Genomic DNA, 19604 nt, shown 5'->3' on the forward strand with positions numbered 1-19604 from the left:
TGGGGAGTATATTTTATTGCAGATTTCCCTTTTGCCAGTGCAAATGGGTATATAATATATATTATTGTAGATACTACTATTTGTATATTATAATATTTATATTATGATAATATAGAATATTTATCTTGTTTTATATTTTAATATTATTATTTATTTAATTGTTAATTAATTAATTAAATTCCTAATTTATTTATCTATCACACACACGCACGTGCACACACACAAGCGCATGCGCACGTGCACGCATGCACGCACATGCATGTGTGCACGCACACACACGCACACGCACACGCACACGCGCGCGCACACACACACACACACACACACACACATGCGCATCTGCATCCCCCCAAACAAAAATTGTGCATTCTGCATCTGCTTCCGGATCCGCATCCGAATCGGTAACTAAGGTTTTGACTAGTGAACAAGAATAGTAAATTACATAACCGATTTTACTAGAATTCATGGAACATTTTTAAACATATAAATATTGCAGCTAAAATAACTTTTATCAATTGTACTCATCTTACAAAAGTAAGCCATTTGGTTAAATAGATGTTGGAGATTGTCTCTTAAATATTTCATTGAAATCCAAGGTATACAAGGGGTAATAGATCCTCATTAAAATCATTCGCATGATTTCTTTTCTAGTTTATGAGGAGTGAAACAAGATTCGTGAAGATTAGTTTAAGCTTACTGTCTGACCTAAATCAAGCTTTCAGGAGTGCCGATCTCTTGGGGCAAGACTTTTAGACAAAGAATGCTTACTGTCTGACCTAAACCAAAGCTTGCAGGATTGCTGATCTCTTGAGGCAAGACTTTTAGACGCAGAAGGTGTCATCTGTAGAGTGGAAATAGGTTCCTTCTTCTCCCATCAAACTGCAGCTTCCTACCAAACTTTACCCTAGCATACAGATGGACATTAAACAAATTACCCTATTTTGCTTTGGTGATGATCTTGTTTAGTCTATCAAAGAATAAAATGAATGGGGAGGGGAGAGCAGTACACTTGTCTTGGCACCTTAGACGACCTTAATCAAGCCCCAGGTGCAACACTAGTGATCAATAAGAAAGCAATGTGATGAAATATCATGCAACCTTAGAAGATCCAAGTTGGGCCCCATATGCAAAACTAGTGATCAAATGCATCTAATGTTTTAAGATTTCTAGATGTATGTATCAAAACCTTTAAAGATGTCCAATTTGATTACAACTCCTAAATTTTTTCAATGGTAAAATGAATGAATGATTTCCTCCAATCTTGCCTGATTTCTATTGTGCCCTTCACTCTACAAGTGTACGTTCAACTAAAGAAATGTTGGTATAGCAGTTGCTATGACCTTAGAAAAAAATTTAGACATCGTTCAATAGAGATATGGATTGGAAATTTGTACGGTGGCAATTTGGAATAAGTGATTAGTGTAGTTGATTTGGAAAACTATAAGCATATATGAATTAATTGCCTCCCAGATATTTGGAAGTGTGCAGGGAAACCAGTTGGCACAAGCATTTTATTCCTGAAAAATAAGAATGTTACACTCTTGTTTTTTTTAATGTCCCCTTTCTGAAATAAGATTTAATAATAAATAAAGTACACTATAATGTATTTAACAGATTAATTAAGTTCAATAAAAGATCAAGAGTCATGCAACAAAGAGTTTTAACTCCCTCAACATAAGGTAAAACAGAAAAGAGCTCCTTTGAAGAGGGACATAGAGAGGAAGGAAGAAAGAATGGAGAAAAAAGGAATTAAGAAAGCATTAATGAAAGAAGACAGAAACTGGAAGAAGGAAGTGACTCTTTCAAAGGGGCAAAATTTATGACAGGTTGGTGAGCCTTTCAAAAGATGGTAATTGGGAAAGGTTGTGACCATTGTGAAGAGAAGAAACTCTCCCTCACAAACCCTCCTTCACATTGGAGGATATAAAGGGGAGAAGATTCTGTTTGAGTAAGGGATTAAAAGGGGAGATCAATTTGTGGAATAATATGTTACTATCAAAGGGAAAAATGAAAATTGGTGACTCAATTCTTATAAAAGTTGGTCACCCTTCCACCAATTAAGTATAATGGAGAATTCATTCTATACGTTCAGGGAATTTATCAGTCATCACTCATCCATACCTCAAGGCATCAGTCAAGGGATTAAGCATTCAATAAAACAATAGAAGCAGATCTGTACTCATACGAAGGAGACGAAGTAATCATCCCAAATCAAGCATATACATTTATATAATTAGCATAAGTACTCATCCAAACAGCAGCGGTCAGCATCCAAAGAGGGAATCGGCCTCAACTCATGTCTGTCTAAATTGCAACAGTTATGTAATTAGCATAAGTACTCATCCAAACAGCAGCGGTCAGCATCCAAAGAGGGAATCGACCTCAACTCATGTCTGTCTAAATTGCAACAGTGGACAGCCAGGCAACATTTAGGACAATCCCAAAAGGGGTACATTACATTTTTCCATGACTGATTGAAATATAGAATCATTGTGATCATGTCAGAATAAGATAGAATGTGAGCAAGGATGTATCCCAGTCTTGGTCTGACATCTTAGGACTCTTTGAAGAATGTGACAACTTATGCCACCTCAATTATTTACTCGTGGAGTTTCTATAGCCTTAACACTAGGCAAGCACAGTTATGAGATTGAATTGGTGTGGAATATATTCAACAGGACTTGTGGAAGAATTGTGTATTTAATGCTGCTGGCAACTTCATTTACTGCATCAGTTCTCTACTTCTGAATGGCAGAAAGGTAATGTGTGAGGAGTCATTTGTTTATAGATCAAGGCTATTTTCTTATTTTTGACAGGAAAGGTGGCTTGATAACTATTCCCTGCCATGCTGATGCACAACACTGAAAAGGTGATGCCTGGAAGCGATGAGCAAAACTTTGTTTATAATTTCTTTGACCAAGGACAGTATGGGAAGGTTAAATACCATTGCCTGCACCTTCCTAGGATTAACTAGGGCAGTCAGTTCAGTTGGTGTACTTAATGTTGAGTTGGATTTTTGGCATAGTAGAAAAGGTTTAAGTTTCATTTCAAAGCATCTACTTAAATCCTGATTTTCAATGCTTCTATTGGCTATGGGCGTGTTCTATGCATTCAAATTGCAGTTAAAGCAATGTTTGTGCGATTTTATCATCACCAAAGGCATTGTCAAAAGATATCCAAAGAGCTTTGATTTACATAATTCCAAATACTTTCATCATCTATGAGCTCTTTATTGCATAAGACGTATTTTCCAAAAAGCAACTCAAGTCAGCATTCAATAAATGGAAACAAAGCAAGAAAAGATGAAAAAAGTGGTTTGATTAGTTAGATAGCAAACCTCAACAGATTTTGAGGATGACGATGAAGCTGTTGTCTCTGGGTGAGCATCAGAAATGAAGTGCCCATCTTCACTCAAAACTGGAGGACCTTTTCCTGCAAATTATATTAATATATGGAATCATATAAACCTTAAATAAATAAGGCAGGAAGACATTAAAAACTTAAAAGAAACCAGAAAAATCAAGATTGCTTTGATGAAATGTTTCCAAAGGTCTTTCACATATGTCCATTTAAAAAATATTCAAAACACAAATACTATTGGTAAAGGGTACTTCTACCAAAGACAATACAGACAAAAAAGGGTAAATCTCAACATCAAGTATTGTGCATTTTTTATCTCCAACTCCCTGCACTTGTCAAGCTACGGATTTTCACTCAAAAATGCAATGGTTTTGCAAGAATTGAGTCAAAATTTGAAGTCTATTTAAGTCTCATTCATGCAATCATTCTAAATCCGAAAATCTCATTGGATTAATTTTCAGATTTTGCATAAAAGACTAACAGACTTCTTCCTTTGCTTCTCGAGGAAAAAAAAAGGTAAGATTCTTTGTCAAATTCATGGGGATTTGTTGGATGTGTTTGTTCTTTTGTTTCTGCAAATCATTTCATTTCAATTTTCAAATTTGCATAATGTATATGATGTGATCCTATTTTCCATCTAAATTCTCCAAGTTGCACATGCAAGTACTTCACCTTATTTGTATGTCCAGTCGGGATTAAACAAAATGTTCTTGAAAGAAAATATCATAAAAAGTGAGCTCATTTATCACATGCCTCTGTGTCCAAACACCCCACTTTCATGCTTACTCACTCTATTAATACTTTTCATATCGCTGCCACATGATTTTAAAACTCACGATGGTGGATGCTGAGATGCTCGAGTTGATCTTGGATTATCTACTCACTGCCAAGGATGATGAAGAAATCTTGGCAGCACATATTTTTTGACATAGAGAAAGATTGTACAGAATGCAAGAGTTGGATGAAATGTGCACAACTGTTGTTGACATCTGATGGAGAGGCATTTTGATTAATTACTTAGTGGTGCTTGGTCTCTGTATATACACTTGTCTGGAGAAAGCTAAGTTCTGATTCCTTCATGAGACACAATGCATTTTTCTTGATTTGATTCCATTTTTAATTAAGAAACTTAGAATTGGTTTCGATGATGAAGGCCTCATTATGGAGAGCTAAGTACTTTTTGAGCAAGAGCTACATTCAATTTAGAAAAAGATGTTGACATAACTTGGAAACAGAAGAAATGGTAAAGAGTGACCATGAACCTAGTGAACCTCACGAAAGGTTACATCAATACTAAAGGAATGCCAGCAAAATTATCTACCATGGATCCCAAGAAAAGAGCAGTCTTGGTTAGAGAGGTCTTGAGTAACCAAGAAAAGCAGAGAAGACATGAATGAAGATTGTGGAGGAGGTAGAGTAGGGAAGGACTCGTTCACAGTAGACTATGGAAATGGATTTGTTAAAGATTTTGTGCAAGATGAACAAAGAAAATGCCAATTGCTCTTCCAGTGGAAAAAAATGATGACTGCTCTTCTGATGGTAGAAAATGCTTCACACAATTTCAGAGATTGCACATATAAAAGTGAGTAAGTGAGTGATTAATATATTAGTTGTAAAGTTTCTGCTAAATCCTTATCTCTTAATCAGACTTTTAATCAAGTCTTATATGCTGAGAATGATCTTCTAAGGAGCATGAATATTGATGAAATTAGTGCTTATTATAATGCAGATACAATACTAAATATTTAACTTTTTATTGTGATAATCTCAGATATAAATTACAGGATATAAAATGCTTATAGGAGCAGACTACTATAACTGTGTGTCCTATAATCTACATTTACAACTTATTTATATATCCTTTCTAAAGGGTATGTCCCTTAAGGGACATAACCCTTCCTAACTTGGCACCTATAGGAGAGATATATATATCATTAAATGCCAACATTAGAGATATATTACTATTAAGAAGGAAGTACGGTATGTATTGTCAGACCTATAGGTTTATCTTGGTTAATATTCTTAACACTCCCTCTTAACCTGATAATCTTGCAGAGAGATATTATATTTAGCAACACCAATACAGATAAATAAGCAAGAATTAATACTCTATATCTATCTGTCTCTTCTTAGTATGTGGTATCATAGAACACATGATACAAAGTCATATTACTAAACCTATGATATGACAAATCATTGCCACTAGTTATATTATACAGGATAAATCTGAAGAGTAATCTCTTCATTTATCCAAGTTATGATTTCATAGAAACTAGTATTTCCATATCACAACATGATCCTAAGTTTTAAGATCTACCAGAATATAGGATAACCCTAGAGAATACTAAGATTCTTCCTTTATCCAATTTGTGACCCATGAACATAGCAATGTCAACATCACAATATGATCTTGAACTCATCTAGATCTTACAATAGAACTCTACTGTTTAGCACATTATCTAAGAGATCACCACCTTTCATAATGTTTCATACAAGCGTTCATTATTTTCAGAGATCATCACCTCTTAAACTAATGAATACAAATGAATACAAATGGTGGAGCCCATAACAGTTAATAGCTTGACAAAATAAAATTATTTTTATTAATAATCAAGAGAGTACAAATGGATTACAACTCAACCATACCAAGTCTCCTCCTGAAGTGTTCTATCTTCACTCTATATAGAGTTTTGGTGAGTATGTCTATTGTTTGATCTGTAGTGCAAACGTATTCCAATTTTATAGAATTCTTGTCTACCATTTATGTTACATAATAGTAAGGAATTTCAATATGCTTGGACCTGTCATGAAAAACTGGATTCATTGAGCGCTTGATGGAACTCTGATTATCACAATGAATAATCGTGGGATTCATAGCTTGCCCAAATAATCCCACAAGTAACTTCCTTAGCCATACTGCTTTTTGGGAGACCATTGCTACTGCAATTTCGGCTTCTGTAGAACTCTGTGCTACTAAAGACTGCTTCTTACATATCCAAGATATCCATGCTGATCCCAAACTCATCCTGAAGTACTTTTCCTCTCTTTAACACTTCCACCCCAATCTGAATCAGTGAATCCATGTAGGTCTTAAGCAACTTTCTCATATTTGAGTCCGAGATTAAGAGTGCCTTGTAAGTATCTCATAATGTGTTTAACTACGACTAGGTGAATCTCCTTCGGTTCACACATAAACTAACTTAAGGCATTAACCGCATAGCAAATATCTGGTCTTACATTTACTAAGTACATAAGAGATCCAATCATGTGTCTGTAGAGAGTAGAATCTATGGATGGTGATTTTGCAGCTGCTTCCTTAAGTTTATGTAGATTAGTCTCCATTGGAGAAGACATAGGTTTGCAATTCCACATTTCAAATTTCTTTAAAATATCTGATGTATACTTCCCTTGATTTAGTATGATACTATCAGAATTTTGCCGTACTTCCAGTCCTAGAAAGTAATGGAGTCCCAAATCTTTCATCTCAAATTCTCTAGTTAGATCTTTCTTGCACTGATCTATGAGATGATCATCACCTGTTATTAGTAGATCATCAACATACAGTATCAGAATTATCATATCATCTTTATCTCTTTTGTTATATAAATTTGGATCAGCTTCATTCTTGGAGAATCCTATGCTGGTGAGATACTTATCAACTCTTTCTTACTAGGCCCTAGGAGCCTGTTTAAGCCCATATAGAGCTTTTTTGAGCTGCAAACAAAAGCATTAGGATCATGAGTTTCAAATCCTTTAGGTTGCTCCAGATATACTTCTTCTGAAATCTTTCCATTTAGGAATGTTGTTTTCACATCCATCTGATGTTCCTTCCATCCCTTTGATGCAGCAATTGCTAAGACTGCTCTTATGGAAGTATATCTGGCAACAGGTGCAAAGGTTTCTTCATAATCAACCCCTTCTTTCTGAAAAAATCCTTTGGCTACAAATCTGGCTTTATACTTCTCAATACTATCGTCAGTGGCATATTTTATTTTAAATATCCACTTGGAAGAAACAACAAATTTTCCTTTGGGTCTTGGAACAATTTCCCAAACATCATTTTTCATGATAGATTGATATTCTTCTGTCATAGCTTCTTTCCAAGCTGTATGTTTAATAGCATCAAAGGGATTGGTTGGCTCTGTTTTGGATAAATCACTTATGTTAGCTATATAACCAGAGAATCTTTTAGGTCTTTTGCTTTCTCTGACTATTCCGGAAGGTGCAACAAAGTCTTGAGTTGCTTCAACTGTTTTAATGGCCCAAAGTGGTCTTTTCTTTGAAGTTTCTTCAAGGTTCATATTTTGAATTTCATCTTCGATTTCTTCTAAGTTCTCCCTCTGAGACCCAGATTCACTATTTCTTTCAAAACTAAATAAAGGAGAAGGTTCATCAGAATTTATGACTCTTTTGAATGCAAGATCTTCTTCAAAGATTACATCTCTGCTATGTTCAATAGTTTTCTATCCAGGTATGAAAATCCTATATGCTTTAGAAGTTTCACCATACCCTTGGGTCTCTTTTCTTTTGGAACATGAATATATACAGGACATCCAAAAATTCTAAGATGACTTATATTGGGTTTTAATTTAGTAAATACTTCTTCAGATGTTTTATCTTTAAGATAGAAGTGAGGACTTCTATTTTGAATATATACAATAGTACAAGAGGCTTCTGCTCAAAGATAATATTCTAGGTTTTGGTCAAAAATCATAGCCCTAGCAACTTCTATAATTGTCCTATTCTTTCTTTCTGCAACCCCATTTTGCTCTGGGTTATAAGAAACTATGTACTCCCTCTTAATCCCTAATTCTTTACAAAACCTTTTAAACAAGTCTGAGGTATATTCTCCTTCGTTATCAGTTCTAAGGGCTTTAATATTATGTTCTAAAAAATTTTCAATTAATGTTTTGAATTCTTCAAATCTTTGTAGGATTTCTTCTGATTCCTTACATTTTAAAAAGTAAATCCATGTTTTCCTAGAGAAGTCATCTATGAACAAGATATGATACCAGAATACTCCAAGAGAAGGAACAAACATAGGTCCACATAAATCTGAATGAATTAATTCTAATACTTATTTGTTTTCCTAGTACTATCATGAAAGGGACTTTTGGTGCTTTTACCCATAGCACAGCCTTTACAAATACTAGGGTGGTCTTTATTTAATTTGGGTAATCCAATAACCATCTTTTCCATAGTTGATAAAGTTCTAAAATTTAGATACCCTAATCTTCTGTGCCATATTTCATTTGAATCTTCGGCTTCATGGACTAAGGCTTGAATGGATCGACTAGATTTTGTATTCAATTCATACAAATATCCCTTTCTTTGACCAATTAACTTTGCTTTCTTGATGGAAGAGTTCTTAGCCCAAGTTAATACTTTGCCATCCACGAATGCAACATTGTGTCCATCATCTTCAAGTGTTGTAATTGAGATTAGGTTTCTTTTAATCCATGGTACATAGAGTACACCTTTAAGAAGAAGAGTATTTCCTGATTTTAGTTTCAAAGTACAATTTCCAATTCCTTCAATGGAGTGTGTTGAATTATCACCAATGGTAACTTCACCGTTAACCTTCTCTGATAAAGAATCTAGAGTTTCTTTGTATCCTGTTATATGTTTAGAAGATCCACTATCAATTACCCATATGCTTTATTTGAAATTTCATTTGATAGAGAGGAATACAAAACACGGTTCTTAGGATCATATGTATCTTCTTCTCTAATGACATTTGTACAATTTGCCTGTTGTTTGAAATTTTCAGGAAAATTAGATCTATAGTGTCTAAATTTTTCACATTCGAAACAATTTATTTTAGATAGATCTTTCTTGAGCTTTCCATTCTTTTGATTTCCCTTTTTCTTCTTGAAATGCTTCTTCTTGCCTTTATAGGAGTTTGTATTAAGAACGTGAAGTTCTTCATCTTCTACTTTTGGTTTCCCTCCTTTCTTTAGTTTTCTGGATTTCTCTTGAAGACAAGCATTCTTGAATCTATTAAAGTCTGGGAGCTGAACTCTAGCACGTATTCCTTGTGCGAATGTCTCCCATGAATCTGGCAATCCATCTATAGCCATAAGTTTTAATTTTGTGTCACTAATGATGGTTCCTATACTTGATAGTTCATCTCTAATGCCAACAACTCTTGAGGAGTAAAAACTTATCGATTCTCCTTTCTTTATCTGAATGTGATTCAATTGCCTTTTTAGTGCAAGAACCCTAGTTACATTGTTTACTTCATAGGCATTTCGTAATGCATTCATCATATCAAAAGCAATTTGATGTTTTGTAAGCATAGGTACAATATCATTTTTAACTCCATCCAAGATGATTTGAATAGCTTTTCTATTTCCTCTACTCCAAATAAATTTGTGAGGTTCAACTGGGAGTTGTTTGGATGCTCCATCAATGAATTTTTTTACATTGTTCTCTTCAAGAATCATCATGATTCTGAACTTCCAAGCTTCAAAGTGCTCTTTCCCATCAAACCTGTCCTCGAATCTGATTGTGTAAGCCATGGAAGATAGAAGATTGTTGCTTGATGTGTACAAAGTCTGATTATTGAAATTTAGCAGAGCCCAGGTTTAATTACCAAAGCTCTGATACCATGTAAAGTTTCTGTTAAATCCTTATCTCTTAATCAGACTTTTAATCCAGTCTTATATGCTGAGAATGATCTTCTAAGTCGTATGAATATTGATGAAATTAGTGCTTATTATAATGCAGATACAATACTGAATATTTAACCTTTTATTGTGATAGAGAATCTCAGATATAAATTGCAAGATATAAAATGCCTATAGGAGCAGACTGCTGTAACTGTGTGTCCTATAATCTGCATTTACAACCTACTTGTATATCATTTCTAAAGGGTATGTCCCTCGGGGGACATAACCCTTCCTAACTTGGCACCTATAGGAGAGATATTTATATCATTAAATGCCAACATTAGAGATATATTACTATTAAGAGGAAGTACAGTCTGTACTGTCAAACCTGTAGGTTTATCTTGGTTAATATTCTTAACATTAGTATTTGCAATTTCCCTTTATATTGATAGAAGTTGTGATGGAACAAGTGGTTCGATATAATTTTTGAGTTCTAGTAAGGTAAGAATGACAGGCAGTATGTCTTCTGTTGGTAAGCCAGGTGGTCAGTCAATAAGAATGGCATTTGCTAGAGGTTACACAGGATCCAGTTCTACAATATTTGGATGTGCTTTTAGTCTTTTTGCTTGGTGGTGGGAGGAAGTAAGGTACATCATCCAGATGACTTAAAGGATTTCACAACTTATGCACAAACGTACACTGATGTGATATTTAACACGAAATCTGTGAGTTCTTGAATTTACAGACAGAAGCAATACAATGCCCTGCACAATCTGGAGGACAGACCAATGGAAGCCCATTTTTGCATGCCTAGCATGATGCAGACATTTTATCAGAGCAACATTGTGTCTAGAGCCACCCAGAAGATAATCATGAGCAGTTGTCTAAACCGATACCTTGAAATTGTGTTTGATGGATTGTTATTTTTGAACATTGCAATGCTGAATGTTTATGCACAGAACATTCCACAAACAGGGTATGGCTCGTCAACTGCCAGTTCAGAGGCATTATCAGACCTCTTTCGAGTTGTCAGAATTCAGGAAGCATAGATGAATCAGACATATTCACACGTGAAAGGGCATCAAGATCATTGAATGCAGGGGACATAGGAGCACCTAAGTTGAAAACAAATCAATTTGCTACTTCATCTGGCACCTGTAACAAAAGTGTGATGCAACCCAATTGGTTGTCAATTTCGGGCAGTTTAAGGATGCATTTCTCAATTACTTTGACATCCCAACATTTGAGCAGCAAAGAATTTCCGTATTCAAAGAAATTAATGGTTGTCCAAAAGTGTGTTGGTGTGATGCAACGTTTTTGTCTGTTTATAAATTACATCCTGTGCAGCATTTACACTGGCCTATAGAATGCTTGTTGAGACCATATTAAGGTAATTATTTAAGAGGACCTATGCAGACAAATAAAAAGTGTTAGGAGCCGCACTGTGTATGGAAGCAGTGGTAAGCTTTGACACAAGAGAGAGTTTTTTTAGGAGGCTCAAATTATAGCAACCCAACTGCAAAAGTAATTGACTAATACTGCTCAAGTACAGCAGCCAGATATGACACATAGGGTGGCAGTAAGGAAATAATAAGAACAACTGCTCGAGATGAAATATGTAAGCCTCATGAGATGGGCTTATAACAAACTTCCATGGGACTGCATGAAAACAAACATGGAGCAAGGAAGTTGTGCAAAAGTTGACTACATAAAAATCTCCGAAGCATGCAAGTATGGAAGAGAAGCAAAGACGAAGAACATAGTACAGAATCCAAAGTTATAATGTTGGGAAATCTCAATGCATTTGATGAGAGGGTGCAAAGATCACAATTTGAAAATGAAAGGACCATATCTTGCATAATGGAATTTGAGATTAAAGCAAATAAAAAAGAGACAAGATCAAGAAGCATTTTACATACTAGGTAATGGTTGAAAAAAGTGTTGCACAATTGCAGAGAATCTTTAGCAACAACAAAAAGAAGAAAGAAAAAGATGAGTTAGGTAGAGATCATATAAAGAGAGGTTAAAAATCAGTTCAAGGAGAGACTGTAACTCAAAATGATTCAGCTTTGCCTAATTAAGCACTTAGTAAATTTTAATTTTAGTAAAACAGCAGAACATGCTTTGGATATTGTGAGGTCAAGGAATTCAATTATCAGGGGCAACCAGAGACAATATGGAGGAAGGACACAATCAAAGCTACTAAACAAGGGGATGATGGAGGAACAATGATTGTAGATACTTCTGTAATAGATCACTAGGCATAGTGTGTTGTATGGAATATCTGAGCACTTCCATACTTCAGGGAACCAAATGAGTCAATCAATTTTCTATATCCCAGGTTAGAGGCATATAGAAGGTTGCTAGTTTATTGACAAAGGCCCGGATGTATGAAATTCATGAAGAGCAACATGGAGAACAAAAGCATGAAGACATTGATTATTTTGAGAGTTGGTTGCACCTCAAACCTCATGACCCTATAAAACCTAGCCACAGGGGTACAGTGAGCATATCGAGCACAACATTTGCCTCCAGCCTTGGAATGGAGCATTGCATTGGAGGAAATCTTGTAGCTCACCAATGAGGTGGGAAAGAATAGAGTTGATTTCAAGTTTGCAATGTTTACAATGGACGAGATGGTATAGGCTACAAGAGGAGATTGATATCCCTCAACCTAAAGGTTTGGGATGATGTCATGGGTTGACTCACCAACATATAGATACCTCATGTTTACGTATGCAACCAACAAGATCTCCAAGTATGAAAAGCTTGTGACATAGATATAACTGGGTAATATAGGCATTTGGCTCAAAGTAATATTGTGTGCACTTTGATCCTTGCGAGGATGGTAGGTTACAGATGGTCACAATGCTTGATGCCATAGATGCACTTATTGCCAAAAAAATTATCACAATAAAATATGCATGGAAACAAATGGTTACAGTTTAGGGCCAATTTTTATTGCCAAGTCATTTATTTATTGGCAAGTCATTTAATATTGGCTGCAGTCCACTGATAGAGACTGACAGCAAAACAAAAGGCCATTATTCATTTCTTGAGTTTTGAAAGCTGATTTGCAGGGATCTAGAGCAATTTTTAGTGGATTTGAATCAGATTTAAGCAAAATCAGATTCAAGGTAAGTTTTCAAAATTCTCTTTTTTTAATCATTTTATCTTCTCATTGTTGCATCTAGGATTATAAAAACTCTATAACAGCATTTCCTAAATTCTCTAAATTGTTTATAATGAATAAGATTTAGCACCAATTGTTTTGAAAAAAAATAGATATTATCGTAGTGTTCTCAAAAATCTCATTTTTCTTAAAAATTTCAAACCCTAACAGTTTCATGTTTTACCTATGTTTAATATTATTTCCACTATTTTAGTTTTTTTTTGCTCCAAATAGGAACCTCCAAAAAAATACATTACACTTTTTTGGACTCTTTGTCCAATGCATGTCCTTGACCTTCTTTTGAAAGACACAAGAAAGCTAAATTGGGTGAGGCTAGTTGTAGAGGGTGAAAGAAAGATTACAAAATTTATCTACAATCACCCTTGGAATCTTTGCTTGATGAGAGAACACACCCAAGGGAAGAAGTTGGTAAGAGAGGAAGTCATAATGTTTGCAACAATGTACTAAATGTTGCAATGTATTCGTACTTCTTTGATAGCTTTGAAGCGAATGTTTGTGAGTCAAGCATGGTCAGACTCAAGCTATTTGAAAAGATTGATGCAGAAAGTGTTGCATACATTGTCTTCGACAACCAACTTGCACAAAGTGCTACAGAAATTGTGAAGGTAACTTGGAAACTTCAAAAGTTGAATATTTAATATTTTTGTATTAAAATATTTCATTATTAATTTATAACTCTAATAATTAATAATAAATCTTTTTCCACTTCTCAATTGTAGGTGTCAAAGCCCTTGGTTTTCAAAGACTTTTAAATTTAAGCAATTTTTTAAGTTGCAGATGCTGGTAAGTTGTTGATTAATCTCCAATTTTTTGCCTACATTTTTGGCCCTTGGTAATAAGTTGCCAACAAAAATATTTTCAACCATCGTTGGCATTGCCAAACTATAACCATACAAAATGTGAAAACAAATCAATGCTCGGTGGGATAATGCTCACCAAAAACAATATAGAAAACCTAAATTTCAAAATTATCAACCATTGATTAAAATAGTTAGGGAACCAAGAAGTATTGTCCAAAACAAAGTAGTTAGATGATTAGAAAAACCAAAGTTGAACCACCAATGATAATAAAGGTGGACAAAAAGCATCTTTGACATATGATTTGAGCCATAAAATAAAGAAAAGGCACAAATAGAGTAGAACAATAAGGTGTACAAAAGGTATTCGCACAAGAAAGGCAAAGCAAAGATTAGTGGTGATTGATAAAGCACATTCCAAACAAAAGGTGAAAGAAGAAAAAAGAAGGTAATACAAGGCTAGAGAAGAACCCAAGAAAGACAAATGGAAAAGGTTGGACAAAGAGGTAGTGGTTAAAGACTAGGACAACAAAGAAAGAAAAGTGGCAATATTCATCCCTTGTAATAGGGGATGCAATAGCAGCTCAAGCTACTGAAAAGAACATTGGATATCCATGAATCCCCATAGTTGTTGAATCTGACACCAATGGTCAAAAATGTGGGGTAAACATGGGAAGATAGAGGTACACCAAAGAAGAGGATGCTAACACAACAAGAAATAGAGTCAAAGGAGCTTAAAGAGTTGGAGAACATGTATCAAAAAATTTAGGAGACTACCATGCAAGTGGTAGTACAAATAGACCAGCCTATGCAAGTGTTATGCCCCTTATTGGAACTTAAGCATAGTAAGATAAAGGTACACCAAAGAAGAGGATGCTCACAAAACAAGAAATAGAGTCATAGAAGGTTAAAGAGTCATCACAAAATTTAGGAGACTGAAATAGAGACTCCAATGCAAATGGTATTACAAGTGGAGAAGCCTATGCAAGTGTAATGCCCCCCACTGGGACTTACTCAGTCTGCCCTAAAATTCTCATTTTAGGGTTTGAATGATGCTTGGGAATAGGAATTGTGATATCAGTGACCAAGTTAGTATCATAAGATAAATAAATAGATAGGCCAACATTTTACAGATAAGAGTTTACTATTGTAATATTCCAAATGTACAAATGGAATTCCTTTGAAGTTCTATCCAACAAATGCATCGTCATTATGTAGCACCAGTTGGGAGATCATACATGTTGTCCTCAATTTTGACATTACAAAATTGTGGCAACCCTATGCAATTTTATCGTGGCTTCATAAGTGCATCCTCTTTGTTTAACATATTACTGCAGCGTCATGAAGATGTTTCATCATCCCTAAATTGTGCTTTATGTAACTCTATTTGAGCATTCCTTTTGAAGGTTTTCGTCAAGTTAAAATCCCCAAATGATTTTTGCAAGCTTGTGATTTTCGGTAACTTTCATGTAATATCTTTGTTTTTGTTTTTGTTTTAAATAGTTTTGAGCCTTGTTTTCCCTTATGATAATAGCCCTTGGAATCTCACTCGTTTTGAGCTAACTTAGGCCTCAAAGGAGTTGTCTACCTCAAATTATAAAGGAAAAGGAGACGTTCTTCAGGGCGACACCAAGTCTTCTTAAAAAATCCTCCAAAAGTGGGCTTTTATATTGGCAATTGCACGAAATAAAACTATTTCCAATAACTTAAGTGGATTTTGACAACCATTTTAGAATTTTAGCTCATTTTGAGTTGATTTGGCCACAAGTTTTAATTTTTTAATAAATTGGTTATTGCTAGTTTATTTTCATGTGTACTTTAATGAAAACCATAGTTATTTATTAAATTTAATTATACAAGACACTTAAAATACATAAAAGTGGGGTTTTTATCACTCATTGCATATTATCAACATGCAAATCAACTTTTAAAAGCCACTGCCAATCAGAGATAAATCCTAATTACATAAAGGTGGACTATTTATATGCAATAATACATTTTTATACCACTGAAATGATTACAAGTGGGGAATTTGAAGCCAAAAGCACATGTTATTACACTTTAAAAGTCTATTAATTTGTTTGTTGACTTGATTTATGATTTAAATGCATAATGGTGAGGAATTTAAAACCCAAAAAATATGTATTTTAAGAAGCACAATATTCATCACCAAAACTCAAAGATTTGCTCCCTCAATTGGGTCATTTTTGCATGAAATCCATCAAGGATCATTTATTCGCTCATCAAAAGTGCAGATTTGGAGATATTTTATTCACATTATAGCCCATTTAGGACACTTTTTTGCACAGCCACCTCTTTTTTGAGCAATTTTCTTAACCAAATCTTCAACTTGTTGCCTCAACGTAAGTTCTAACACATTGTATTTCATTTCCAACTTGTTTACAATTCTTTTCAAGTTGCATTTGATGGTTTGGAGGCCATTTGTTATATGCATTATGTTAGTATTTTTCATTTCAATCTTCTTGGTCAAGTGACTTGTCTCCATGGGAAAATGGTCATCCGCCTATGTCTCCACAGGAGAATGGTAGTCCATGGGAAAATGGTCGTCTGCCTGTGTTTCCGTGGGAGAATAGTAGTCCAAGGGAAAATGGTCATCTGCCTGTGTCTCCATGGGAGAATGGTAGTCCACGGGAAAAAGGACGTCTACTTGTGTCTCAATGAAAGAATGTTGTCCAAGGGGAAGTGTTTCGTCCAAGGGAGTATGAGGTTGTTTGTGGGGGCATGTTTCATCCATGGGAGAAAGCTTAGTCCACGAGAAATGGTTCCATAGATGCCTGGGTTCCTTGGCAATCTGTTTCTTTGAATTTGGGTGTTTGCTAGGTGTTTCTATCTATTCTGCTCGGGCCTTTGAATACTATACACCAAAAGTGATGATTATCTAGATATGTAACGCTACATTCTCAGTTGGCTAGAATAGATAAACTGTCTACAGATTAGGTGAAGCTATTCGGAGAAGCATCAATTATTTTGAAAAATGATTGTTAGCGATTGGACATTGGTCGCATGATGAGTTCTTTCCTCCTAAACTCATAACTGATAATCAATGATAATGACTCAAAAATTTAAATGTTTGAAAAGAAAATGGGATGAAGGCACCTAGAAGAGGAGTCTTGGGAGATTTTTGCAATGCAGATCATTATGAGTGACAGGAGAACATGGACAACCATGTGTAGGATGAGTGCAAGTTTTTTGTGGACCAAAGACTAGATATTTTGGGGGATTCATTCTTAAGTGGTGTCAATTGCTTGGGTGAGTTGAATATAGGGTCTAAACAAGGGATTACACACCAAGTGAGGAGGATATTTTCAAGGCGGAAGGAGGTCTATTACAAGAGTGTGAAGAACACATCATTTGTGTGGTGAACTTTGATACAGGAAGTTCATCTACTGCACTTGTGAACTCATTTATGTGAGAACAATTGTGTTGTTGCATCTATATTCTTGTCAACATCATTTTATCACTTTATAATAATACAAAATTTAAACTGGTTGTAATACTGTTGCTTCATCAGTTAGTTGGAGGTTGTGGCCTTGTGAAATAGTGTTTGATTCTGGCTATGGCCGTGTGAACTTTCACGGGGTGATCTTGTATCCCCGACCCTTTTTTGTGAATTGTAATCTTAGTATATTAATTTTTAATAGGAAAGGACTATTCATCAAAAACTTTAAACTGGTTGTAATACTATTGCTTCATCAATTAGTTGGAGGTTGTGGCCTTGTGAGGTAGTTGCCTCAGTCTGATCAAGTTGAAGCCTACTTTTTGTGGAGAAGGTTGGAGCCTTGGATATACTAGGTTGGAGGCCACATTTGAAGTGATTAGTGATACCGTGGTTTTCACCCAAAAGGGTTTCCACTAGATAAATCCCTATGTCTTTGTTTCCTTTATGTTTGTTCAATTGCATTTACTTGTAAATTTTTGAAACACTGATTCACCCCCTCCCCCTCTCAACATTTCTTAAGTTTTTCAATTGGTATCGGAGCCGAGTCTCTCCTTCAACACTTAAAAGCCTGAGAGTAGATTTGACCTGTGTCTCCATGAGTGCTTTCGAAGGTCAGGCCACAAACTATGCACCCTTATTTGATGGAACCACCTTTGCCTTTTGGGCTCTTCATATGAAAACATACATTATGTCTTTAATTTGTGATGTTTGTCATTATATGATTAATGGCTACACCATTCCAGCTCAACCACCCACTGATTTTGATGACAAAAAGGGTTTTGAGAACAATGCTAAGGCCATGAATACTTTATTATGTGGATTGATTGAATCTGAATTTGTGAAAGCCATGCATTGCACCTCAGCCAAAGAAGTATGGGATAAGTTGTTCAATGCCTATCATAGAGTGTGATGTCCCTTCTTTCTCGAATAGAATTTATATAAATAATAATAAATTATGATTTTTTATTATATTACTCAAATATAGTAATGATAACCTATAATCAATATATTACAATATAGTACAAACATAATAATATTACTATAAATATATAATAATACAATTAAATGTATGATTTAAAAACTAAACAAGGAGTACAGGTTCTTAAATTAATTATCCATGACGGACCATTGACATGTATCTGATTAGAAAGGCAATTATAATATTGGGATTCCTATATAATTATCGTGTGAGTCTCCTACTAGATATCGAAGATTATAAAACCAATATAATTAGATATCATTTAGGTTTATTAAACAAGTGAATACTTGGAATGATATGTATGACTCCCGAGCAATATATAAGAATAGCAATTGAAACAATTGGCAATGACAATATTAAATAAATGCCTTAATTGATGGACAATGATGATATTAAACCGCTATCAAAGTTACCCTTTTGGGTAAGGACAATTAGACAAACTAATTAGAGATCTCATTCAGCAGCGAAGTGGTGGTGATTACAAGACACAACTATCCAAAGAATTCGCAACTATAAGAAAAGATATATAGAAGAGGTTGTCATCCAAATTGAAGGATTTTTCTTTTTAGCTTGCACAGAAAGCATTGGATATAATTGCAGCCCATGATAGAAGCGGACAAACAAACCCCAAGAAAAAGAAAAGAAGTGGTTAATGCTTACAAAGGTGGTTATGTGTATGAGTAAACTAATAGCCCCGTTAGAGTATTCCCAACAAAATTCCAAACATTGTAATGTCCCCACTTTAGTAGTTGACCAAGTGTGTGTGTGTGTTAGCCTAGTTCTACATGGTCCAAGAGGGCTAACGAAGAGTTTAAAGGGATCTTAGAGTGTTTTGACCTAGTTATCTCCAGTTTGGGCCAAAACAAAGTTGATTTACTCAATCTCAGGCATAAATACTACTTTTAGTAAGTCAACAGGACATAGGGGAGGCTAGTTTTGGTGATTGGATTTGATATTCCTCGACAAGAGCTTTCTGACAAGCTATCACTCATGCTATTCGGAGTCCGATAGCTAATATATTTTTATGCCTAAAATATTATTAAAGTAACATTTAATTTAGTTGTAAAATATTAAAATGTTACTTTAAAATTAAATTTTATGCGAATGTGTGCAAATCAAAAGGGACGCCTAAGGGGGACATAAGTGATTATTTTAATATGTTTTATATTGCACGTCTTTTATCCCACATTGCTCATGAGAGTGG

The 19604-nt window shown here is 34.9% G+C and overlaps 1 protein-coding gene across 4 annotated transcripts in view; it reads right to left on the reverse strand.

The window, feature by feature from the left end:
- The window catches only part of PEX10 (peroxin 10), a 219455-nt gene that overhangs the window by 25388 nt on the left and 174463 nt on the right, over window positions 1–19604 (reverse strand). For all 4 annotated transcript variants that reach the window (XM_089792310.1, XM_089792307.1, XM_089792309.1 and 1 more), the window contains one exon: window positions 3338–3432. In XM_089792310.1, the coding sequence (XP_089648436.1) occupies window positions 3338–3432 (95 nt within the window). The remainder of the gene's footprint in view (window positions 1–3337; window positions 3433–19604) is intronic.

Source organism: Cupressus sempervirens, chromosome 7 (assembly GCF_028749045.1).
Source record: "Cupressus sempervirens isolate cs-2001-9-10 chromosome 7, ASM2874904v1, whole genome shotgun sequence".
Taxonomy (NCBI): Eukaryota; Viridiplantae; Streptophyta; class Pinopsida; order Cupressales; family Cupressaceae; genus Cupressus; species Cupressus sempervirens.